Source organism: Neolamprologus brichardi, chromosome 13 (assembly GCF_056152115.1).
Source record: "Neolamprologus brichardi isolate AB-2024 chromosome 13, ASM5615211v1, whole genome shotgun sequence".
NCBI lineage: Eukaryota > Metazoa > Chordata > Actinopteri > Cichliformes > Cichlidae > Neolamprologus > Neolamprologus brichardi.
The window spans coordinates 7,649,593-7,676,465 of record NC_142116.1 but is presented as its reverse complement, the minus strand read 5'-3'; the positions used below and the strand labels follow the sequence as shown (position 1 = coordinate 7,676,465).

Below are 26,873 nucleotides of genomic sequence, written 5' to 3'. Positions count from 1 at the left end.
TCTTTTTCCATGATATTATTATTTCCCCCCCAAATTATGAGCATTTACCCCAACAGTGTCCATGTAATTTCTGACCAATAATATAGGCAATTAAGAAAGTAGATTCAATTATTACCACAATTCTATGGTTAATTTTTAAAGGAACAAGCCAATAATTAATGCACAACATGTCATTTCTTTTTAAGATAACAATTTATTAAGCTTTGCACAACCAAGACATAACACAAAATATTGTGAATGATAACAGACTAATACGTTTATGGCAGAGATAAATGTGCATTTTAAATTCTTTTAAGAGAAGAAAACAATTAGGTGCACGTTGCCAAATGATCATAGATATAATCCAGCAAACAAACCTTTCAATAACAGAAAATAAAGAACTGAAATGCACATTAAAAAGAAATAACACAGGTAGATTGAGACCTTGCTCCAGCCTGTGGAGAAAAGGATAAGAAAATGAACATTCTCATAACCAAGTGAAATACAGTAATTTGACTGTTAATTCCTGTCAGAGTAAGGTGGAGGAACATGGCGGGAAAACTTACATGGACAGCTCTGTATTAGAACCCCCAGTTTTGGCCACGGTCTGTTCCACCATTTCTTCTCCCTCCTCCTCGCCCCTGTCCTCCCCTTGGATTGGACATTTCCTTCTCTTTCTTGTGCTTTTGATACCTTTCTGCCATAAGCAACAGCTCCTCTGGGATATCCTGCAAAAGGATTCATTTTATTTATGATTATATACTTGTAATTATTTTGTATTAAGACTATCAGCTTGTCAGCTGTATTATAACATAAGTACACATGCACAGAATTCTCAGGAATTATGTTACATTTTGAAAAAAAAAGTCTACTCAATCAAAAGTGTATTTATGTCGACGCAAAATATGTTTTTGCCAACCTGTCCTGCTCGCTCCATGATGGGAATTAGCTCAGGTGCCATTCTCCAGTTCTCTCTTGTCACCAGGGTCACAGCAGCACCTGAACGTCTGAAACGAAACATGCATCAACATCACAAGCTAGCACAAGCACAGCCTGGCAGTAAAGTCTGCATCCACACTCTCTTACCCTGCTCTGCCAGTGCGACCTACACGATGAACGTATTCCTCGATGTTACGTGGGAAGTCAAAGTTGAAGACGTGTGTTACGTCATGGACATCCAACCCTCGAGATGCCAAATCTGTGGCTATGAGGATACGAACTCGACCTGGAAAAAGATACAACACTTATTCTGTGATAACTTCGATCCAACAGCCTTTGGTTGTGGTAGTCTTTAGTTTAAAATAAGACCACCAGCTACACACAAAAATGCGTTTCCATTTTCTCTGCTAGTGCCACGCAGACTATTTTTCAAAGCACTTTTCCCGTCACGTTACATACCGTTTTTAAAGTCCCTGAGAGCTTCTTCACGGTCACACTGTTCACGGTCACCATGGAGACTCTGCACAGCCAAACCTTGAAGGCACATATCACTGGACAGGTCATCAACTCTGATGTTGAACAAAAATGGAAACAAGCAAACACAAAGGACACGCGATTAAAGTGGGTACCAGTGCTGATGTGTGTTTATCCAACTGTAACAGTGGTGAACAGCCACAACTATGAACCAACTCCGCACTTACGCAAGCTTCTTGCCAACAAAGATGATTACTTTTTCCTCCGGTTGCATGTTTCTGATGAAGTCAAACAGATACGACTTTTTCTCCTCTTCGCGAACAATCAGCACTGTTTGCTGCACCGTGTTAACAGCCTTAAAAGAATAGAAACACAGGAAGCATGTAAACAGGATCCAAACGGTCATACGCTATTTAGAACTTTAAAGTAAATAACATGTCTGCCAAGAATAAATCAACAAATTCTCAACTGTCAGACATGCAAAAGTCAGACAGAAACCATCTCTCCAGTACCCAGCTAACTTTTAGTTTTTAAGTCACTAAACAACCATGTGAAATACAGTAGTTTGATTGTTGTTAATTCATCCTTCTTACCTATCCTAGCTGTGTTTATTTATACTCCAGAAAGAACCATGAGGTCCAGTTCAAAACTAATGTTAACCATTCCACAGTCTAAACTTAAATCCTGTGGCAACAGAGGCTTCTCCGTGGTAGGTCCCAGACTCTGGAATAGCCTGCCTCTAAATATTAGAGCTGCACAAACCCTGGAACATTGTAAATCTTTACTGAGGATACATTTTTATGGACTGTCTTTAGCACACTTTGACCCAAGTATTTTGTTTTACCAGTCTTAGTCATTGTTGTTTGTATTGCCTTTTATATTTTTATTTCATCATTGTTGTACATTTTACTTATTTCAATTGCATTTTAGTTTGTGAAGGATGAGCTGTTGTAAATGTGCCATATAAATAAACCTATACTTGACGACCTTGATTATGGTGGGACAACATAGAAAAAAAATAGTCAAGACATTTAAATCACTGATTGGATTCATTTCTACTTACAGCCAAGTCCAGGGTGCCCACATAAACCATCATGGGATTCTTTAGGTAGGATTTGGCCAGTCGTCTCACACCTGTGGGCCAAGTTGCACTGAAACATGAGAAATAACGGGCATAGAAAGCGTGTTTTAATTTCCATACATACATTATATTCTACAACTCTGGATGAACACCAACCAATACTTGATGGTTTTCATGTTTAAAGTCAACCATTTAAATGCACTTGTTCCTGAATTGGATGTGTTGTGTGTTCATGTGGTCAGTTTCATCATTAACTGATGGCAAACTGTTTATACCTGGTCATGACAGTCTGTCGATCTGGACGGATGTCCAGAAGAATCTTCATAATTTGGGGTTCAAAGCCCATATCTAACATACGGTCAGCCTCGTCCAGCACCTTTTTAAAAGAGTAGTTACTAAAGACACCGCATCTCGTTTTCACCCCACACAACACGAGTACGCCAAATATACAAAATAAAACCCACCTACTATGCACCATGTGTCAGCAGCCAGTAGATTACATGTTTACAAGCCTCAAGTATACAAGTATAATTTTCCGGGCCCAAAAAAAGCCTGGTTGATTATGGTGTACACCAGCGGTCCCCAACCTTTTTTGTGCCACGGACCGGTTTATGCCTGACAATATTTTCACGGACCGGCCTTTAAGGTGTCGCGGATAAATACAACAAACTAAAACTAGTACTGGTACCAAAAAAAAGAAGATTTATTCATAACACACGTGAAAAGACCCAGGAAAACCAAGTTAACGATAAAAACTATAACAAAATAACGCTGAAAAACGATAAAAACCCTGAAAACCATACATTTCACACCTGAGCCTCAACTCTCGCAGCCCGGTACTGGTCCGAGGCCCGGGGGTTGGGGACCGCTGGTGTACACTGCTAGTTTAATCTATAAGACTATGGCACAAATTACTAGCAACCTATACATTATAATATAAATCCATCCAGTCTATGTGCAAGTATGCCTACTAGAAAGGGATACTTTAAGTCTATGAGAAATCAATCAAATTTCACAAACAACAGTTTATCTGCATACAAACGGCTCTGATTTTACCTTCTTCTTAATTTGATAATCCTTTCGCTGGCTGCAGATTAGAAAAGTTAAGTTTTAGATTTAGTTTTAGATGTGGATCCTTGCTATGACCTGCGCAGATATTGCTACACCTATTGTTTACGCATTTATTTAGGCTTCCTGTCAAATGCTACAAGAACACTTTCATGGGCTTTTTTTCTACACAGTGGACCAACACAAGCTTTGAGGAAAGCAAACATGCATAGACATAAAGAGCTGACCAAGTAGGTTATGGAGCGGAGGTTGATGAGCTCATTCATCTGTAGGTCATTGAGGCGGCCGGGTGTAGCAATCACAATGTCCACGCCATTCTTCACTAGGTTGATCTGGCCTCTCCTATCACCTCCACCATAGATACAGATACTGAGAGAGATGCAGAAAGAAAAGCCATTATCATGCCCTCTCTACATCACATGATCATTGATTTTAATTTATTTTTAGTGACTTATGACCTTTTGTAACCCTTATAGCGATACTTGTTGCACTCTGCTTCAATCTGCAGGGCCAGCTCTCTGGTAGGAGTTAGCACTAACATGCCTGGACCATCCCGCTCAGCTCTAGGTCTACTCAAAGGACAAAAAGACAAAGATTTAATAGAGGAAGAGGCAAAATTATTGTAGGTATCCTCTTCTGAAAGGAATTGAACAAAACAGCGCTATCTATTATTTGAGAACGTGGCTCCAGTTACACTCAGATTGTGCTAAAAATAAGGTTTTTCTACACTCACACAGGCTGCCCATCCATGTGGATGAACCCCGGCAGCAGGTAGGCCAGTGTTTTCCCTGTTCCAGTCTGAGCGATGGCTATCAGGTCCTCGCCACTCAGTAGCACTGGCCACGCTTGAGACTGAAGAAATATTAAAAACTATATTTTAAAAAGTCATCATCATATATAACTCCACATCTGGTATAAGACTTACTAACTTTAATGTTAGTATGTGAGAAATAAAATAAATAAATAAATATAGATTACCCAAAATCTTTTATATGGAGACTATGCAAGAACAAAAACAATTTTTTTTATGATATATATATAAAAAAAAAAATTATACGTTTTAAAATATATGTTTAGGTTAGTCGCATGTTAGAAACCTCCTGTTGAAGAGACAAACTGTTTATTCTGCAACTGAAAAAAACTCTAACATATTGAAGCAAGTATGTACTTGTCATTACTGCAATATCATGCCAGCAGGCTTGTACTTACATTGTTGTACAGTGTGGAGCTATAAATAGTGAAACTGCTTTCAATCTGACCAGATTCCTACTGTGAAATGAAAGTTAAATCTGGAAATGAAAGTTAAACTTTGAAAGAGAGATGGTGTTTCATTTCCCTATGCAGCATACCATCATGAATTCTGATGTAACCCAAGTATGAAAAGAAAGTACTCCAGGCTTCTATGGCGTAGGTTCAGTGTGAAGGGCGGGAAATGTTTAATTACTGTTAATAAAATTATTTATAGCTCATCTTGCCCAGTGCTTACTGGTAGGGTAAGATTGAGTTTCTGTCTGTGCCACTGCAAGGACTTTACCCTGATACTGTAAATAAAATTAAACTGAATCACCTGTGGTGGATGAGAACAGATAACGAAATCAGTCTCTAGTGCGTTCGGTGTTTATCCTTTTATTAAACAGTTACTGGCTCAGTGGCTTGCTCTCTATTTCTGCTGCCCTCCCAGCTACTTGCTCATTTCCATTCCGTACAGCTTCCGTTGTAATAAAAATGAAATCCAGCATGACAGAGCTCACTGTAATTACATTTTGCTTATTTTATCGCGGTATACTCTTTGTTGCTTTCGTTCTGCTACATGTACCCGAGCTGTGGTAATACACAAATTTCCCCATGTTTGGATAATTGAAATCTTATCTTATCATACATTAGGTGCTCAGTCACTGAAGGATGCTTCAGGCATGTGAGAAGCAGGGATGGCGTTTAGGGTCAGCTGCCATCCTTGTACATGCATGGCCGCCCCAGGGCAGCCATGGCTACAATGTAGCTTGCCATCACCAGTGTGTGAATGTGTGTGTGAATGGGTGAATGACTGAATGTAAGTGTAAAGCGCTTTGGGGTCCTTAGGGACTAGTAAAGTGCTATACAAATACAGGCCATTTACCATTTACTTATTCCTGCGTCTTTCAGGATCTTAGAAAGCTTCAAACGATGCGTCGACTATTAAATTAGTCGTCAACGATTTTGATAGTTAACTAATCGTGGCAGCCCTATTATATAGCAACTTCAGTTAGTGAGAAACTGGAAGTAAAACTTAGAATTACGTTTAACACAGTGAAAACCTTTAAAAATGAAAAGATTAGATCAAGGAACTCAATGAAAGCAGTATTGTGTGTGTGCGGAGAGAAATAATGCAATTAGGTTTTTTTTCCCCCCTTTCCTAAAAAAACAAAACAAAAAGAAAACCACACACGATGCCACCTACAACCGATTTTCAGTTCTGCTTCTTGGGAAGACTACAACAGTTACTGGCTCAGTTCCAAGAATTTATAATAAAATAGGCTGAGTTCCTGTTAAAGCTGACACTCAAGTCAAACACTGGATTTGCCCACAGTAGAAACAGGGCAGGTCACTACAGGTGCATCTGTCATTGCAACACACACACTAACAGATTTGAAAGTTTTTGTTCCCAAACCCACCTACAACACATTTACACAACATACAAGGTAAAGACTCTCCCTGGTTTACAAAGAAATATTTTACACATAAAACAAACTAAAATATTTGGTTTTACACACATCTGAGAATTCCAACAGAGAGATTTGTGCTAATTCAGATTCATCTTATTTGGCACATTCAAAATATTTATCATTACAACTTATTAATAAGTTTAATTTAAACTATGGCTAAACTGATAAAAAACAAACAAACAAACAAAAAAAAACATAAACTGCTATGGTGCCACGATCATACCTGGATGGGGGTTGGTTTGGTGAAGCCAACCCGGTCAATGTTTTCCATGATCTCTGGATAAAGCTCAAAGGCCTCAAGAAATGTGCGACAGGGATTGGGAATTTGCCGTTTCTCTTCTTCCTCGTTCAGGTCATCCACAAAGATATCGTTGTTCTCCTTCCTGAGGAAAAGGTGTAAACAAACATGAAAACAGATTTAAAGCTAAAGTACCAAGTACCATGCTAAATGTAGATGAATACCGTGTGTTTGGTTCCAGGTTAAATATCAGAAACATTACAATAAATTTAATAACTATGTATTTTTTTCCATCCTCTTTTAAAAGGTGATCAATTGTCAGTGTCAAATTTATGCCATTAGATAAAAAGCACATACAAAAATAAAAGCACAGACATTCAAAATGTACCAAATATAAAAATGCCAAGAAAGTCAGTGTGGGAGACTCCACTCAATCAAGGGCAGACTTTAGAAAGAGAATGATCACAGGCACAACCCATAAAGCCAGAGAGCAGAGTTCTAAAAAGTAGTTATTTAGATAAACCCACCACATATCCTTCTTGCTGAGGAAAAACAGCCCAACAAAAGTAATGTTACAGCAGTTTTTGGACGAAAAATCCAACCACTTTGAGACTGTCCGTCTGTATTTGAACTAGGGATGTGCGCGAGTAGTCAACTAATTGTTGTTAATGTCACCAGTGGCTACCAGACGTACTAGTCATTTAATGTAATTGTCAACATTTTAATTGATGCCCAAATGCTGGTAAATTGTTGAGTCTTAAATTTTATGGAGCCACCCGCCACCAGGTGGAGCACTGTTGTTGAGAAATGCCACAGATCTGTTAATCTCGGGGCCTTGCTCATGAGCGAGCGGAGCCGGGGATCAGATGGATTGGTGCTGACCAGATGGCTTCAGTGATGCAAACGCTGTCTGTTACGGTGAAGAGAAACCTAAGTGTAAAAGCAAAGCTCTCGATTTGCTGGTCGATCTACCCTACCTACCCTCACCTATGGTCACGAGCTCTGGGTATTGACCAAAAGAACCGAAAGAACGAGATCATGGATACAAGCAGCAGAAATGAGCTTTGTTCTCAAGTTACGGCATTCATAAGATTTTCAGAAAACCTAACCTCTGACCTTAAGGTCAAGGTCACTGAGATCAAGATTTTAGTAGAAAGACTTCTGGTATAAATTGAGTTATCACATTCACAAACTTAGGTTTCCATGTTGACAACAATACCTTAAGGCTTTTATGGCTGGTGTTATAACATCACGGAAAGCACAGAGGAGATCTTCCTTTCTGAACTGGCTTAAATTTTGTTTATACATGTAAAACTCATATATATACATATGGAAGTACATGGGCATATGACCAAGAACCACTAAGATTTACCTCCATTCACCAACTTCCTCTGCTGTAAGCACGGCCACACTCGGTGCCTCAGTGTAAAACTTCTTTTTGATAGGTGGGATGTCTGAAGAAAGCAAAAATATCACAAAATAAGTTTAGCTTTGGATAATTATATTTGCAAATTTAAGTTTACATATTTGAGGGTAACTTAGCATTAATAAACTGTAAGATTTTAGCCATTTTATAGGTATGGCACATGTGCATGGGGTTCACAATTTCCATCCCCAACACCAAAAAAAACAAATGTCTTTAACTTGAAGTCTTTAACTTTTGCGCACGCTTTAATTTCTAATCAATTATCCTACAATAATGCTAAATTAAGCTATATCAAAAGCTAAATAGTTTTGAATAGAAAGTCATGTGCCCTTTTGACAAATATGATCACTTACCCTTCCACTTGAGCTCCCTATACTTCTCCTTGTTCTCCCGGATGGCGTCCCAGTCTATGGATGGACGGTCCTGGACAACATTTGCAGCCTGCAATTCAGCAGTAGACCAGACAGAGCCATTCTTTTCTCCTCCACATCTTCCTCCATACTCTTGTCCTCTACGAGAACCTGAGAAGAAAATCCATATTTTCATAGTCATTCACTAAGAATCAAAAAATCATATCATTCATTTCAAACAGTTAACAGATCATCTGCAGAGGATTGGCTTATTTGCCCATCACAGCACAGAAACAGCTTTAGTGAAAGTTACAAGTGATCTTGTTATGGCCTCTGACAGTGGACTCATCTCTGTGCTTGTCCTGCTAGACCTCAGTGCAGCGTTCGTTACTGTTGACCATAATATTCTATTAGAACGATTAGAGCACGCTGCAGGTATTACAGGTCTAATAGACTCCAATTTGTTCATCTAAATGGAGAGTCCTCTTCGCACACTAAGGTTAATTATGGAGTTCCACAGGGTTCAGTGCTAGGACCAATTCTGTTTACATTATAAATGCTTCCCTTAGGCAGTATCATCAGAAGACATAGCAAACATTTTCACTTTACATTTTATCCATGAAGCCAGATAACACACCTCAAGTAGTTCAACTGCAGGAAAATCTTAAAGACACACAGACCTGAACGGCCTCTAATCTTCTGCTTTTAAATTCAGATAAAACTGAGGTTATTGTACTCAGCCCTGAAAATCTTAGAAATATGGTATCTAACCAGATTCTTACTCTGGGTGGCATTAACTTGGCCTCCAGTAACACTGTGAGGAAGCTTGGAGTCAAGCCAGAGGTTTCTTCCTGTTAAAAGGGAGTTTTCCTTCCCAATGTCACCAAAGTGCTTGCTCATAGGGGGTCATATGATTTTTTGTATGTAGTATTGTAGGGTCTACCTTACAATGTAAAGCGCCTTTAGGTGACTGTTGTTGTGATTTGGCGCTGTATAAATACAATGGAATTGAATTGAATGCAGTGCAGTAATGAAATGTGATACAACTGCGTATCAGCAAAAGTCAGAACCTTATGTAGCAATCCTTTGGGACAAAAGCTCAGGTATAAACATCTTGCTTCAACTGACACAGGCTTCTTATTTAGGTACAACTCTCACTGTGAGCAAAATAAAGGTGGAATTAAATGCTGTGAAGGAGATATTCAGATTTATGTTAATCTCAGAAATATAAAGGTTGGGTCAGACAGAAAGCAAAACAAATTCTTGTCCACTGTATTGACTTAAAATGGCTCTAATTTACAATAAAAAAAATGTATATTATATAGTATTTGTACTAAAAACAATTCCCTTTTTTGGTGAATTAAGGAAAATGTTAGTGGAAAAAATATTAACCAAGAATCCCAAGGAAAATTGTTTTGAAAACGTCATCATTTTCTAAAAGAAAAGAAATTAAAATGAATAAATTTCACACCATTACAATATTGGGAGTTGCCCTCTGCCACCAAGTCTTCGATCATCTCTTTGGCCTTCTGCTGTGCTGCAGTGGACCCAAAAATGACTACCTCACCTTCATAACCTCCCTTGTTTATCTGAAAACACAAACAGAATAGTAACAAAGAGGGCATAAGGATAACGTCTTACATATTTCCTGTGCACTGAATTAGTTCTGATATTCACATTTTTAGTCAATTTGGCTGCGGGATTTTAAACTTTTCGCTCTTGTTCTAAAAATACTGCCATTTTGACTCATCTTCACAATAAGTTTTCAATATATTTTGTGTTCAAGCCTTTTAGAAACAGAGCTAAAAACTATATCTTTTATCATTTACAGTCAGTACCAGAAGTTACCATTGGATAGCAACTTTGATGGTTTGATGGCATTTTAAACTTCATGCACTCAGATTATAAGTGTTTCTAACACTTGAAAATACACACGGGGGACAAAATATTAAGAACATTTTAAAATATATTGCAGTTCTGAACACCACACACACACACACACACACACACACACACACACACACACACACACACACACTACACCCTGATCATAATACAATTTTTAAGACCACTTTACCGATATTTGGCAATTTAAAATGCCTTTCCCCACCTTTCAGAGCCATGACATATTTCCCTGAATATCATTCATCTACTTGTTTACACTCTGCTTGAATCAGCTGGTTGTTGATCATTACTAACAGAAAAGATGCACAGTACCCTCTGGTGGACAAACTATGAAACATCACTGATAACATGGTTGAAGGGCATTTCTCCTGTCTTTTCTAAAATGTTTTGATTTACTGGCCTTCATAATGCAGATAGCAACAAACTGGTAAATAGCCAATATCAGCTGATACTATCAATGGAAATCTAAATCTTTTAGGCGTGTAACCAAAATAATAAAGTAGAATGATCATTTTTTTAACAGTTAAAAATGAACAAACAAAAAAAATGTACATGTTTTCCCAATTTATGGCAGAACTTTATTGGATTGAAATGGATTTTACAGGTATGGGCCCACCACACATAAACTGGTAGGTGGAAGTTGGCAACTACAATATTCCCTCAGTCTGATTTCTTGTTCCTTCCCCAAGCCAGGTAAACCCATTTAAAGAAAACCTCAGGAAAAGGTTGACAAATCTATATTTCAGCAGTTCACTCTGAGCATGCTGACATTTTGCTCAAGCTTATGCCGAATTTGAGCTTGTTAACGAACATGTTGAGGATAGGCTGATAAACCTGAGATTAGCCCAATTTTTTACCTAAGTTTTGAGTGTGTGCTTTGCTTCTTACTTTGGGCGTTCAGTTTTAGAAGGGAGTTTGATTTAGCACCACAAAGGAATTTCTTAGGAAATAGCTGCCCCCTAAGACTGAAAGAGGAAACGCATTGTTGTCCAGGCACAGCATTGTTTGCCCTAACACCTCTCCCAACACCCAAAGAACCCTGGTTGCAGCAGGATGATTATGTTAGTTTAAATGAATCAACACCCCCGAGTCATTCTAACTACCAGAAATCTCGAAGCACAGGTCGAGGGGGCGGTTTGGCAGCAATTTTTCACACCAGTCTATTAATTAATGAAAGACCAAAACAGACTTTTAATTCATTTGAAAGCCTGATGCTTAACATTGTCCACCCCAGCTGTGAAACTCAGAAACCAGTCTTACTTGTTATCATCTATCGTCCACCTGGGCCTTACACAGAGTTTCTGTCTGATTTCTCAGACTTTATATCTGATTTAGTTCTGAGCTCAGATAAAATAATTATTGTGGGTGATTTTAACATCCATGTAGATGCTAAAAATGACAGCCTCAACATGGCATTTAATCTGTTGTTAGACTCAATTGGTTTCTCTCAAAATGTAAAAGAACCCACCCACCACTTTAATCACACTCTAGATCTTGTTTTAACATATGGCATAGAAACTGAACATTTAACAGTGTTTCCTGAAAACCCTCTCCTGTCTGATCATTTCTTGATAACATTTACATTTACAATAATTGATTACGCAGCAGTGGAGAGTGGACTTTATCAAAGTAGATGTCTTTCTGAAAGCGCTGTAACTAAGTTTAAGAATATAATCCAGCCACTGTTATCATCGTCAATGCCCTGTACCAACACAGAGCAGAGCAGCTATCTGAACGCTACCCCAACAGAGGTCGATTATCTTGTTAATAATTTCACCTCCTCACTACGTACGACTCTGGATACTGTAGCTCCGGTGAAAACTAAGGTCTCTAATCAGAAGTACCTGACCCCGTGGTATAATTCTCAAACACGTACCCTAAAGCAGATGACTCGTAATCTGGAGAGGAAATGGCGTGTCACAAATTTAGAGGATCATCATTTAGCCTGGAGAAATAGTTTGTTGCTTTATAAGAAAGCCCTCCGCAAAGCCAGAACAGCTTACTACTCATCACTGATTGAAGAAAATAAGAACAACCCCAGGTTTCTCTTCAGCACTGTAGCCAGGCTGACAAAAAGTCAGAGCTCTTTTGAGCCAACCATCCCTTTAACGTTAACTAGTGATGACTTCATGAACTTCTTCACAAATAAAATTTTTATCATTAGAGAAAAAATTACCAATAATCATCCCACAGATGTAATATTATCTACAGCTACTCTTAGTACCATTGATGTTAAGTTAGACTCTTTTTCTCCAATCGATCTTTCTGAGTTAACTTCAATAATTACTTCCTCCAAACCATCAATGTGTCTTTTAGACCCCATTCCTACAAAACTGCTCAAAGAAGTCCTGCCATTGATTAATTCTTCGATCTTATATATGATCAACCTATCTCTAATAATCGGCTATGTACCACAGGCCTTCAAGGTGGCTGCAGTTAAACCTTTACTCAAAAAGCCATCTCTAGACCCAGCAGTCTTAGCTAATTATAGGCCAATCTCCAACCTTCCTTTCATATCAAAAATCCTTGAAAGAGTAGTTGTCAAACAGCTAACAGATCATCTGCAGAGGAATGGTTTATTTGAAGAGTTTCAGTCAGGTTTCAGAGCTCATCACAGCACAGAAACAGCTTTAGTGAAGGTTACAAATGATCTTCTTATGGCCTCTGACAGTGGACTCATCTCTGTGCTTGTCCTTCTTGACCTTAGTGCAGCATTCGATACTGTTGACCATAATATCCTGTTAGAGCGATTAGAACATGCTGTAGGTATTACAGGTATTGCACTGCAGTGGTTTGTATCATATCTATCTAATAGACTCCAATTTGTGCATGTAAATGGAGAGTCCTCTTCACACACTGAGGTTAATTATGGAGTTCCACAGGGTTCAGTGCTAGGACCAATTCTGTTTACATTATACATGCTTCCCCTAGGCAGCATCATTAGAAGACATAGCATACATTTTCACTGCTATGCAGATGACACCCAGCTCTATCTGTCCATGAAGCCAGATAACACACACCAATTAGTTAAACTGCAGGAATGTCTTAAAGACATAAGGACTTGGATGGCTACTAACTTTCTGCTTCTTAACTCAGATAAAACTGAGGTCATTGTACTCGGCGCTGAAAAGCTTAGAAATATGGTATCTAACCAGATTCTTACTCTGGATGGCATTACCTTGGCCTCCAGTAACACTGTGAGGAACCTTGGAGTCATTTTTGACCAGGATATGTCCTTCAACGCACATATTAAACAAATATGTAAGACTGCGTTCTTCCATTTGCGCAACATCTCTAAAATTAGAAATATCCTGTCTCAGAGTGATGCTGAAAAACTAGTTCATGCATTTATTACTTCCAGGCTGGACTACTGCAATTCATTATTATCAGGATGTCCAAAAAACTCACTGAAAAGCCTTCAGCTAATCCAAAATGCTGCAGCAAGAGTACTGACAGGGACTAGAAAGAGAGAGCATATTTCTCCTGTTTTGGCTTCCCTTCATTGGCTTCCTGTTAAATCCAGAATTGAATTCAAAATCCTGCTCCTCACATACAAGGTCTTAAATAAACAGGCCCCATCTTATCTTAATGACCTTGTAGTACCATATTACCCTATTAGAGCACTTCGCTCCCACTCTGCAGGCCTACTTGTTGTTCCTAGAGTATTTAAAAGTAGAATGGGAGGGAGAGCCTTCAGTTTTCAGGCCCCTCTTCTGTGGAACCAGCTTCCAGTTTGGATTCGGGAGACAGACACTATCTCTACTTTTAAGATTAGGCTTAAAACTTTCCTTTTTGCTAAAGCATATAGTTAGGGCTGGACCAGGTGACCCTGAATCCTCCCTTAGTTATGCTGCAATAGATGTAGGCTGCCGGGGGATTCCCATGATGCATTGAGTTTTTCCTTTCCAGTCACCTTTCTCACTCACTATGTGTTAATAGACTTCTCTGTATTGAATCATATCTGTTATTAACCTCTGTCTCTCTTCCACAGCATGTCTTTTATCCTGTCTTCCTTCTCTCACCCCAACCGGTCGCAGCAGATGGCCGCCCCTCCCTGAGCCTGGTTCTGCCGGAGGTTTCTTCCTGTTAAAAGGGAGTTTTTCCTTCCCACTGTCGCCAAAGTGCTTGCTCATAGGGGGTCGTATGATTGTTGGGCTTTTCTCTGTATCTATGAAGCGCCTTGAGGCGACATTTGTTGTGATTTGGCGCTATATAAATAAAATTGAATTGAATTGAATTGAATTGAAATGTGATACAATGAATTCATAAGAATTGGAAAAGGGGAGAGGACAGAGTGGAAAGGGGGTGAAGGGAAAATATAAGTTGATGAGAATCCATTCAAGGCTCAAAATTGTGTTTATTGTCATCAGGGCATTATCAAGTCCAAGTTAAATAACCATATCTAAACAAATTAAAAGTTCAAGCGGTTTTTGTTTTTTTTTACTTCTAAACTGTGATTTCCCATAATTTGTTGTACTAGTTTAACACAACATCAACCAACTTGCCTTAATTCTTGCACCAGAGCTCTCTTGAAGTTCACGGATTGTGGCTCCTCCACGACCTTTTAACAGAATAAAATGTGTTTTAGAGTCTAAACCTGCAGAACCTCCAGGGTACAGGCCAACCTCATCACCTACACAGCTTCTTCACGCGGACCCATCAAATCTAAGCTAACGCTAACAACACAACTAAATGCAGTTTTGCTAAGACTGTGAAAGACTTGTTACTGTAAATTTCATCTCTGCATTAATTCTGACAACGTACCTATTACTCTTCCAATTGAGGTAGTTTCCACTGTGATAGTCAGAGGCCGGGAAGACTCTTCTTTGTTAAACGTCGTCTGTCGTCCGGGGCCTCTACGATCACCTCCACCTCCCCACTTGTTGACCTCGGGACCCGGGCCGCTACGATTAGCTCTCATCTCCCTTGGGGCTCCAAATTTGGTTCCATTTTTTACACCGAAAACAACATTTTCCCTTTGACGGTCATTACATGAAAATTTCCAATCGGCCGGAGCCGGTTTTGTAGCAGGTTTGTAGATAGCAACTCCGTCCTGGTCGTACTCATCCTCCCAATCAGACATTTTAAGCTTGGCTACCCAACAGCTACCTACGCACTACTTCAGTAAGCGCAATTAACGGTCGAACAGTGAATTCGTAGACGGCGCCGCGTTAACGTCCTTCCCGAAAAGTTAGTTTTTCTATAACTCTTGTAAATTTTCATAAATTTACATCAGACGTGGTTTAAATTGTATAGAAAATTGTGAAATTTCAGATAAAAAAAAAGTGTATACATTTAATTTAATGTAAATAAATGCCTAATCCATTTGTTAATACCCTACCGTTTAGAGAGTTGAAGGCTATAGATTTCTTAGTCTCAAAACGCAATGTTCCTTTGTCTTCTTATTAATTAACAAATAAATAAAATTAAGAATTTCCACCAAAAAAGACACAAAAACAAAAAAGTTCAGATAACCTGTACTTTATTAATGAATAATAAAATTCTTTGCATTTCTCATCCAGAGAACATAGTGTGCACTTTAATAAATTAATTTCAAAGAAATAATAAAGTTAACATTATCAAGCTTTAAGGCCAGTTGTGTAATAAATTATCGTTCAAGCAATACAGAAATGGTATTATTAGCCATCAAAGCCATATAAAGTCTGTGACCAAGGCGACATAACTTAAGTGAACTGGATGCCCAACTGAAAAGCAGGAGTTTGACTTCAACTATACAATATGCATAGTCTGTAGGCAAACTAGGCCTTTATAGCTCCGTGAAGAAGAAAAAAATAATAGGAGGATTCTCAAGCAATATACAGACAGCAAAAATAGGCATGTTTTCTTTGGGAGGGGAGGGCAACAATTGCAGTTTTTAAGGTTGTCCCATCTGTGTTTGGTGTCTTGCTTCATTGTTACTTATGGATTTGGCCTGTTCTCATTTTTAACAAAGCTCAATCAATAGCTACAACTCAAATCTATGTCAATATTACATAAGCATAAACTACAATGTCACATTTCCAGGTCAATCTCAACAGAAACACACTGTGCTTTCATGATGACAATATATTTTATCATACCAGAACAACTTCTGCATGGTCTATAAAACACTTTAAAATCAGTCTACAAGTGTTAGCAGTTGTCATTTGTCAGAAGATAATACTCGCTATATTCTTTTACAGGATGTTAATTTTCTAAGAAATGCACTTAACTCTCTGGGGATATAACAGGAAAAACAGATGAATAAAAGGACACGAATAGCACAAACAATACATTTTAAGACTTCTGTGACAACATACAAAACAAATCAAAATGACTAACAAAAATGAAGACGGCTGACATAGTTTTTGTGCATAATTCTCATTTAAACACCAGTCAACCTATCTAAAAGAAAAAAAGGCAGCAATACAAACACTGTTTATTAAGACACTTTCAAGACACCAGTTTTTCAAAAATCTAACACTGAAAACATATAAGCCTCTACATCTCCTTAAAGATTAAATGTACCATAATATAAACGGTCCACTTTAGTCATTTTCGAGATAGTGACAATAAAACCCAGAATGGTTAAATATTCTAATTAGGACTGAGGTGAGTGAGGATGAAGTGCGTACCAACATCCTGGTGAAGAGAGTCCTTATATAAGCCACATATAATCTCAATCTAAGATCAGTCTTCATCAGAGAAGTCACAGAAAATATCAATGAGGTTTTTCTAGTTTGATCACGACAAATGGCCTTTAAATGTTGTAGTTTTGTCATAAAATAGTAAGTGGGTTATCCACATAAGTAGCAACACAGGTTTTAACTTCTATCAAATTAGTTCAGATAATATTGATCATGTAGGCAGACTTTGTTCGTACCATTTTGTTAAAAGTTTGGAGTAAACATTATTTTGACATGCAGATGGAGGTCTGAGTCACCAGAAAATGCATGAGCACTTTTGAATTACAGCTTAGACATGCAGCATCTCATGCTTGGCTGAGAAAGCCCACTTAAAAGCCTACCACAGTTCAATATTCAAAACAGCTGCATCCAACTTACTGGGCTACTATCCAAACCAAGTGGGAGAAATTCCAACACTTGTTTTAAGTCAGTGCTGATAGGACATTTCTTCCGATTAGGTCTGCTGCATTCAAATGTAGTTACAGTTTGCTGACAGATTAGACCAACCATCCAACCACATCAACATTAACAAACACTTCAGCAATTGTAGGAAATGAAGAAAACGAGATTTCTGTAGTCTGCACACATGCAACCCTGGTTCAACCTTTAGGTTTTTATACTTCAGCTGTTTCTCTCACACCAGGCCTCACCCTTTATTTCCTTTATTTATATTTTGTTTTTCAAACTGTCCATGTAGTGATATGTATGAAAGCACAGAGTAAGTAAAAGATGAAATTTTAAGTTGCCAAAGACAGACAGTGAACGAGCAGAGTGAGTGACTCTCTGCTTCTTCCAAGAAAAGTTCTTAGTCAGTCTCAGCTCTTTGTCATGTTGGCCTTTCTTAGAGTAGTAGTAGTAATTGTTAATGGTCACAACTGTCAGAGTGTGAAAGAGTTCGGCGGATGTGCATGTACATGTGATTGCTGGTTTCACCACGTGCGTAGAAGCGGACCAATGAGTTAGAGTGATTTCTTTGATCTTAAGCTACTCTGTACCTTGCAAGTAGTTCTGGCTGTGAGACATTTATTCATTATTCTTCTTCCATTATCTTTTAATTTGTAAAGTGAAAAGTTAGACTCCAAATTGGGTTTGCAGGCTAAGTAAGACTCAGCAAAAATGTAAAATTGTTGGACAGTAACCTTTTCTCACAATGCGCCCCATTATTTGATTTGCATCTACAGCTTTTCCAACAAGTCTGGATCTAGAAATAAAATTAGGATTCCTTCCAAGATTCCCCTTCATTCCTCTTCAAATTAAGCATCTTTTTCTTTAATTTATGATAGTAAATATGAAAAACTTGGTCATTTTTGTATAAAATCAAAATATTGTTTTTCCAGTAAGGTTATTTTCATTTTTGTGTATTGATTGTATATTTTGTCTTACATGAGTATGGCCACTTGCATACATACGTGTACATTCATTTACTGTATAGGCTGTAGTAATTTTAGTACCCTATGAAAAGTGTGTATGCAACTGGGAATAAAAGTGTTAGACAAAATATCAAAACATTGTTCATATAGAAAGGATTTATTTGTAAAACTTGCAACATAATCTGTTTACTGCCCTGTAAAAATATTTTAAAAAGTGGCTTCACCCACAGTGGTGCTTACATACAGTATGGAAATGTGTGTCTGTCAGTAAGTGTGGTTATGCCAGCTGTATGTGTGAGGACTGACTGAGAAACTCGGACTTTCCTTTTGGGTGAGGTGCAGCCTCCTCCACAGTCTTTAAAAGGTCTGAGGTGCTGCTTCCAGGTCCCTGTGACAGGAAGTCGAAATGTTCCTCTGATGTTTGTAGTTTGCACTCTCTAATAAAGAGTTCTGTGTTATCCCAGTTGTTAAGATCATCATGGGCAGTGCTGCGTTCGCTACCATTGCTGCTGCTGCTGTTGTTGAGTGCAGAGGAGAGACCAGGGGCACGGTTGGTCAAAGGTTGACTGAGGTTCTGCACAGAGATCGACTTCCCAAGACCACCTTCCCAGTCTGAAGCCCTCCCATCTGGGCTCGAAGAGAGAAGCAGCAAGGGCTTCACCTCAAGACTCATGTGCCTCCTCCAGACCCCCTCAGATTTCAAGCCAGGCTTCTCCCGCAGCTGAACCGTTCCCTGGCCAAAGGCTGCCTCGTTGTCACCTTCTTGGTCAGAATCCACACCGCATCCTACAACAACAGAGGGGCCAGAGCTTTCCTCGTCCACTGCCACTCCATCTGTCAGATCATCTGAGATCGGGTCAGCAGGGCATCGGAGGTGAGAGGGGTGTACCATAGGGGGGAGTTGAAGAGTGAAATTCCCCGTCGAGGAAGGTGGGGGCGGCAGATCAGGGAAGTGTGCTTTTTTCGGGGTACCATTGGTGGTGACCAAAGTTGGATAAGGACTATCAGGGGGCAGCAGAGGTGATGGGGAGAGCGAGGCTGTGGATGGTGGATAGGATGGAGGGGCTGAGTCCGGAGGAGCGTCATCATCAGCTGGTGCCAGTATGAGCCGCAAGCCTCTCGGGTTGGGATTGAGAGAACGACGCATGCCGCCACTGTTGTGTCCTCCGCTTCCAACAGGCTCACCTCCCTGATGGGAGGGAAGGTCCCTGCCAATGATTGAAGTCGGGTAGTCCGAGTTATGATGCTGGTTCTCCAGCTCAAACAGGGGGAGGGAGGAGAGGGTGAGTGCTGAGGGGCCTTTCTGTAGGACTTGGCGGTAAATATCCAGCAAAGAGTCCAGCTTTGATTCAATGGAAGTTACCTAGGCACAAAAGAAAAGAGAATAAGAACTAAGGCTGAAAAAGCTGAATACTATTCTGTAAATTTTCTGGGGGTTTCCAATACAGATAAATTGATACTGTTAAAAGCAAAATTTCACAGGTATTGGTCAAGAGCCCAAACAACTCACCAACAATGTGAGGTAATAAAAGTTTATGAATGCATTTTACATGCATTCTGCGTTCCTTTTTTTTTCTTAAACCCACCTGCCTCTCCACCTTACACACACGTCCAAGCATGCTCATGCCCTCTAGGGAGTCTCCATCTGGGTGCAGTTTGTCCCTCATTTTTTTATCCACAGGAATCTGGCCTTTTCCCAAGATCTGATCCACCCTGAGATACACATACATTAGGATTATTATATTAGAAAATAATGACGTTGTAATATAAGAAGGCATCCCTGCTGTATTTCAGACAACAAACCTAAAGCAACGGAAGGCTAAGGTTAGGGTTAGTAAAAAAAGAAAACACACATGGCTTGAGTGAATCAGTGTTATAGTATAAAAACAACTATGGAAAAAAAGGAGGAAAATCTATGGGAAACTCAATTTTAGGATCGGATGTAATACATTTTGTAGCAGTTTGTTTGTGTTTGCATGTTTTATTTTTTTTATAGAATATAAAGCACATTTAATTAAAAAAAAAGCTCTGAGTGAGCTGCTTCTTGCAGTGCTTGATTTAAATTACTGTCAGATTATGTCAGAGTATTCATTAAATGGTTGTCTTTGTTCTCTGACAGTTTATTATGTTCAGTTAGTGAAGTTAATTTTCATACTTTGAGTTCCAAAGTAATGCACAGGTGCCTGTTTTCACTCAGGAAAAAATAAAAAGCACATCCAAACCGCACACAACTGCATACAAATCAGCAGCATTCACATACAATAATGTTTCCACTCTCTGATGAAAGGAGAAAGAATGAAGTGTGGAAATACAGATGAGCTCTAATGTGATGTCAGACAGCTGTGTTTGGGTTTGTTTGCATTTACTTCAAATATTTATGTGTCAGACACGGTTAATAAAAACCTTACCATGTGGATGGAGTTTAACATATTAAAATCATCAAGTTTTGGGTTAAAATAAGGAATTGAATTGTACTGCAATTTAATTTGCCTTTCAGTTATTGTCAAAACCTTCTGGTATTAACTACATGTTCTACTGTAAACTCCAACCATCTGGTTTTGCGGGAAGGTTAATACATTTCAGATATTTTATATCTGTTCGCAGTAACCCGATTGCCATTGCTATAGCACTTATTAGCAGCTATGGCTGCATGTGGCAGGATTTTACAGTCTAAAATTAAATTATGTGAAATAGAATAACCCTGAGCCAGAAAGCTTCTTCATGTAGTTGCTGTAATAATAGTGTAGTGCAGGAGAGGACATATTCCTTGGCTGGATGCGACCAGAGCCTGCTGCACTGGCCAGTCTGGAGATAGGAAAAAGACTGGATCAGGCACTTCTCTCTGACTTAACACCATGAAGCTTTAAGCACAGGTACATAAATGAACAGATACACACAGAGGTGAAGGATGGCATTTTCAAATGAATGATTTTTTGTTTATTAAGCCGCCTAATGCCGACTGAAACACAGGTCGACTGGCAAAAAAATAGTATTTCTCTAAAAGGTGATTCCTAAAATGCTTTTAGTCAAAAACATGGCATGTTTCAGCATGCTGTGCAGTGTGTCCTGCAATTAAGGAAACTGGACAAATAGAGGACAAAAGAAGAAGCGGTATGCCTAAAACCATATCTACAGCAGAAGAACAACATTTAAATGTCTATCATTAACAAATAGGAAAAAAAACTGTACAAAGACCTGACACAGAACTCAAGAGTTGCATCAAGCCCTTCAGTTAATCCAGCTATTGTTTGATGTTGCCTCATCAAAAACTATCTCAGTAGAAGGGTGGTAGTCAATAAGCCATTGCTTAGGAAGGGAAACAGGGAGAAAGCATGAACTGGTGTTATTGAGTGATGAATCCAAATGAGAAAAGTTTGATTCAAATCGTCAGCGGTCTATACTGAGGAGGTCAGGAGAGAAGAAAACACTGACTGTACACCTATTTATAAATAACGTGGTGGAGGCTCTGTCTTGATTTGAGGCTGCATTTCAGTCACTGGTGTTGGGGATCTTATCAAAACAGAATTACAAACGCAGATGAGTACCATCAGATTTTAATCCACTGTGCAATACCATGCGGAAAGCAATGGCTCAATTCATCAGCTTGACGATGATCCCAAACACACTGCTAATGCAGTCAAAGCATACCTGAAAAGAAAACCACGCACCATCATAGACTGTGGGATCATCTGGACAGAGAGTAGAACTAAAGGCAGCCAACATCCAAAGAAGAGATTTGTAATGTCCTTCAAGAAGCTGGAAAACTATTCCTGAAGACTGCTTTAAGAAAATACTAGAAAGTTCACCTAAGAGACTTCAGTCTGTGCTGAAGAATAACGGTGGTCATAGTAATGTGTGGAATGAAGGAAAAACTTCACTTTTCACCTAGAAGGCCTGTGTTTTCTATGTGTCCACTTATTAAGTCAGTGAAATGATTACTGCACCAAAATTAAGGTAAGTTATATTTGTACATTTGGCTGAATTAGTTCAAATACATCTAAGCATATGCAAATTCAAACTGGCTGGCAAAGTTAGTAGGGAAGCATTTGGCAGAAGGATCAGAAAAGGGGGTGAGTCTAACCCCGGTGTCGACCGTTTCCTGCTGGTCTGGCTGTAATATAAATGCAGGGAGGGAGAGGAAAAGGTCTTCCCACGGCTGCGCAAAGGCCTTGGAGGAGGACCCACTACAGAGTCTAGTCTGGGAGAGAGAGGGAACACACATCTACACATATGTATTTAGTTTGGAAAAGAAATATGTTCTTAAAAGAATGTTAAAGTTTAAAGTTAATTTATAATGATTTTCTGTGAAGTTCTATATAACCTATAGCGTTAGCTCAAATTGCAGCAAAATCAACACATAGCAGCTCAGGTTACTGATACATCTATAAATTCCTTGATTTTGAAGGCAGGAACACAGAAATCTGTCAATATCAATCAATGTGCATGCCGTTTCCTGACCTGGTCTGAAGGCTCTTGATGCGACAGAGCATATCCAGGTGACCTGCAGAGTACTGCTCAATCACGTCCTTCACATCATACGGACGCAACGTCTCCTTAAACTTCTTCTTTGCTACGTGGAACTTCATGATCCTATACATGCAAAAGACAAATACACACACAGTGAATGCTGGGAGTCAATTTAAGGGAAATCTAGGGTGTAATTACTAAACACCACCATTAGATGGCAGCAGTAAGTTTGAGAAAACCTACAGAGAGGTTCTTGTGCTTCACTGTTGATCTTTTCTTTTTGGAGTGTAACAAAGATAACACAAAATTTCAAATACTTTCTGAAGTATCTGATGGAAAACCAGTGCGTAATGGTGAATTTGTGAAACCTGAGTGTAATTTTCTTTCTCCTTTTATTTGGTGAACAGAGCCGCTGCTGAGTAATAATATTGATCCAGGTAAGGAGATCTATGCCTCTTGGTTCATTTAGAGTCCCCAGTGGTTTCTGGTAGTTTCCCACTGCCTATTTTTCTCACTGCCTAAATGGAAGCAGCAGTGACAGATGACCCTGTGTAATAACAGCCCTGACAGAGGAGGGGGTCTCCAGCCCTCAACCCGACACCCTGGGAAAACCCTGGGATCTGGCTGCCCATGGAGAATGGCCTGCTGAGTGTGCAGACCAGCCAGGGTTAGGTGGCAGCAGCTTAGCTCGTAGATGGGAGTTTATCTGTGCAACTGTATGTAGATCTAGAAAGAGATGACGATGATGATAGAGGGGGTTTAATAAGCTTCAGTATACAAAAGGATGATATAAAGTCTTTGCATGTAAACCCCTAAACTTGACAATAATCCAGATCAGATAAAAGAATGATTGAGTGGATACTGTTACTGAACTATCAAAAGGTTGACAGACTGATTTCATTCGCTTAAAGAGTGGATTACAAAAAGATTCCACTCAAACTGTTACATAACTGACTATTCTCCATTAGGACACAATGACAAAATCTGGTAAATGAAAAATCTGACATAGAAAGAATACAATTGAGTTTAAGATCAATTGTAAGATACCTCAGAAGTGCATAAACAAACTTATAGCAAATGCCTGGAGAAACAAATGTGAGGTTCTATTACTTACAACCCCTTTAACCATTTATATTAAGTGCATGTGCTTATTTTTCCATAATTCTATATAAAGATGACAACTGAACAGAAGAAAACAAAAAAAAAAAAAGCATGGAACAAAATGCAGGGATACTAGCAGTGGCAACAACTATTTGAAGATGGAAAACTGAAAATCATAACTTGGCTTTTTATCTTGTATCAATAATTCAGAGCTTCTATTAAGGACATGCCAGGGGTTTCAGGTTTTCACACATGATTCATTGTCTTTTTATTACTGAACCATTATTGAGCCCCTGCCTTAAAAAGCTGATAAATGTAAATTATTTTAATGGTTTTTAAATGCTGAATTTATCCAGTTTTTACCTCATCAACAATCTGTCTCTTTATTATAGGGAAACAATCGAATTTATGATCTATAAAATTGAGGCAGCAAAATTTTAATTCTTAGTAAACCATAGAAAAATATAGAAACTACAGCTAAGTAGGCCATTTAAAAAATACTTCATTCATATATGAAATTAGACATTTGCACAATGAAAAAAGGTGAGAAGAAGCGGTGGAGTGAGAGAGTCATCTGGTGCCAGTAGGATAAACACTTGTTCACAGGGTGCCAGTGCCAGTGTAGGAGAGCAGGCTCCGCTAGAACACATCTACACACTATATTCATGCACTATAGCAGTCATAAATACGGGTCAGTGCTGTCACATTACCAGTTGATTGGGAAGAAACTCTTGACTTTAGAGAGCACAGGAGAGGTAAAACTACTAAGATAAAAAATAAATATGTGATCAATAGGAGTATTATTAGTTCCAACATGCAGGACATATATGTAAAAGTAGACAATAAATCTACTCAACAATTTAGTTGGATTGCTGATAAAGGGTAATCTAAAACTTCATTTCAATAAACCATCATCCTTTATAACCAATTATAAATAATGGGTTTTATTATTAGTACAAACACTTTAGTTAGTCTGATTAAAAGGACTAATGTAGCATTTTGGAAAATATTCTCACTTGCATAATTGTTAAAATGAGTACAATTTAACATTTAGCAAAGAAAAATACTAATAACATCATCCTCTTTAATTTTAGTTATTATTACCGTTACAGTTTCAGCACCAGCAGCTTGTTACACACCAAGTGTAGACTTTGGAAACTTGGTGCTTCTGTGCAAGAAACTGCAGGAACATTTTCTGGCATGTCTTGCTTCAGAAGCCAAAAAGAGCTCATTTGCCACTTTTTCATCAACAGCAAAAAAAAAAAAAAAAAAAAAAATACAGCTTAAGTAAGGGTCAGCCAAATAGCATCACCAAATCCCCACAAATTGATTTTCCCTGAAATTGCTTAACATTCAATTTGATTTTTTCCTATGCCTGCTTCTGAGAACTACTGGTATAATATTCTGAAGTCTACTAATTAGTTGACTGTTGGTCTGCTGGCGGGTCTTTGAAGTGCATGTGGTAGTATATGAAGAGTTTCAGCGTTCTGCTCTATTCGTAGTTTAATCAAATATTTCTGTTAGGTTTAGACTTTCTGATTTATTTTCTAGTGCTTCAGAATTATTTGGCACAGGGTTAGATCTTTGCATGTTGTCCTTGTACCTGCACTGCTTCTCTCCAGCTTCCCTCAGCTTCTCTGCTGGTTAAGTTAACTGGCAATTATAAATTGCATTTTCTCTTCACTTATATTTGACTTCCTATTTTTCACCTGGTTTTCTGTTCCCCACCTGCAGAGGTTCTGCAACCAACCAAAGGCTCTACACCCTACAGTTTAAGAACCACTGGTATAATATATTGCAGCCTGTAAGTTAGCTGGCTATTTGTCTATTGGCTGCTCTTTAAAGTGCATATATTAGACTAATCAGAGTTTCATGCTTTTGTTGAATTGGTTCAGACCGTTCTCATCCCCAAGGCATCAATTAAAGCTGTTTTGTTAAAAGCTTAAGTGGCTCATTAAGTCAGAAGGTGTCCTTTTGGTGGGTTGTGCTCTTATGGCATTAGTGAGATGGGGCTGTCACTCCCAACTCATCAGCAGGTTTGCCAGGAGCATATTTTAAACCAAACCCCAATCTTTTACTGAATTTAGTTTTCAGTGCCTAAGCCTAACTAACAGGCGACAGTGAAAGTAACATGTAAAAAAAAAAGCTAAAGAGAAAAGCACAAAGGTCCCAAAAGGAAATCTGCGAGATCCTCTTTCCTTACAAACATGCGATTTATGCAGCTGTCACTGCTCCAGCCTCCTAATCCTGACTTTGTAAGGACCATTATCTATGGTGACACTGACACAGCTGACTCTAACACACTAAGACTCATGTATAGTGCAGAGGCACAAAGACATCTCAAAAAATGGAATTATATTATACCCAGGGATCCAAATGTGCGACGTGCAACATCGCTACAATCTCCTACCCCCCAACAAAACGATGTTTCCATTATTGCTGCTTTGAACTAGAGCTTAGAAATAGGAGTTGTAGTTTCAGTGTTAAGAGTATATGATAGAGAGAAGATAAATGTAGCCCACCTGACACCACAGATGGTTTGTGAACTGCTTTTAAAAAAGGCCTAGATTTGAAATTGTAATTTTGTTGCCATTTTTTAACTAGACAGCAAGACAACAAGTGGGTAGAGCTCGAGAGTTATCATCTTCATCCATCCATCCATCCATTCACTTCCGCTTATCCTTTTCAGGGTCACGGGGGGCGCTGGAGCCTATCCCAGCTGTCATAGGGCGAGAGGCAGGGTACACCCTGGGCAGGTCGCCAGTCTGTCGCATAAGTCTCACACAGGGACAGACAACCATTCGCATCTCATTCATTCGCACATTCACACCTAGTGGCAATTTGGATTATCCAATTAACCAATCCCCACAAGCTGCATGTCTTTGGACGGTGGGAGGAAGCCGGAGTACCCGGAGGGAACCCACGCAAACACGGGGAGAACATGCAAACTCCACACAGAAAGACTGATGGTGGAATTGAACTCAGGACCTTCTTGCTGTGCGGCAACAGTGCTAACCACCGTGCCACCGTGCTGCCCTATCATCTTCATATTTACCAAAATATGTGATTTATTTTGTCAATCTTGCTATCCAGTTCTCTAAAAAGCAA

General features: G+C 39.0%; 2 protein-coding genes across 4 annotated transcripts in view; both read right to left on the bottom strand.

Annotated features, from left to right (window-relative positions):
- Positions 1-173: 173 nt before the first annotated feature.
- On the bottom strand, positions 174-15,327 carry ddx43 (DEAD (Asp-Glu-Ala-Asp) box polypeptide 43). The gene is made up of 17 exons (XM_006783554.3): positions 14,927-15,327; positions 14,668-14,723; positions 9,729-9,846; positions 8,261-8,428; positions 7,854-7,935; positions 6,467-6,626; positions 4,275-4,393; positions 4,000-4,110; positions 3,769-3,910; positions 2,749-2,849; positions 2,456-2,543; positions 1,620-1,747; positions 1,378-1,487; positions 1,066-1,204; positions 899-986; positions 546-707; positions 174-434 (listed from the first exon to the last, which is right to left on the bottom strand). The coding sequence occupies exons 1-16, from the start codon at positions 15,243-15,245 to the stop codon at positions 561-563; spliced, it is 2,076 nt and encodes a 691-aa protein (XP_006783617.2). The 5' UTR covers positions 15,246-15,327; the 3' UTR covers positions 174-434; positions 546-560.
- Positions 15,328-15,627: 300 nt separating this feature from the next.
- The window catches only part of kcnq5a (potassium voltage-gated channel, KQT-like subfamily, member 5a), a 112,788-nt gene continuing 101,542 nt past the window's right edge, over positions 15,628-26,873 (bottom strand). For 2 of the 3 annotated variants that reach the window (XM_087850056.1, XM_087850058.1), the window contains 3 exons: positions 22,656-22,787; positions 19,784-19,910; positions 15,628-19,560 (listed from right to left, as the gene is read on the bottom strand). In XM_087850056.1, coding sequence (XP_087706182.1) covers positions 18,475-19,560; positions 19,784-19,910; positions 22,656-22,787 — 1,345 coding nt within the window. In that variant the 3' untranslated portion in view covers positions 15,628-18,474. Of the gene's footprint in view, positions 19,561-19,783; positions 19,911-22,278; positions 22,396-22,655; positions 22,788-26,873 lie in introns of all 3 variants that reach the window. The other variant, XM_087850057.1, reaches the window with a different exon arrangement.

Excerpts from the sequence above, each read along its gene's own strand:
- ddx43 (XM_006783554.3), bottom strand. The coding sequence starts at position 15,245 with ATGTCTGATTGGGAGGATGAGTACGACCAGGACGGAGTTGCTATCTAC. Across the intron at positions 2,544-2,748 it reads CGACAGACTGTCATGACCAG|TGCAACTTGGCCCACAGGTG; the intron begins GTATAAACAGTT and ends CTCATGTTTCAG. Across the intron at positions 1,205-1,377 it reads TCTCAGGGACTTTAAAAACG|GTCGAGTTCGTATCCTCATA; the intron begins GTATGTAACGTG and ends ATCTTTTTCCAG.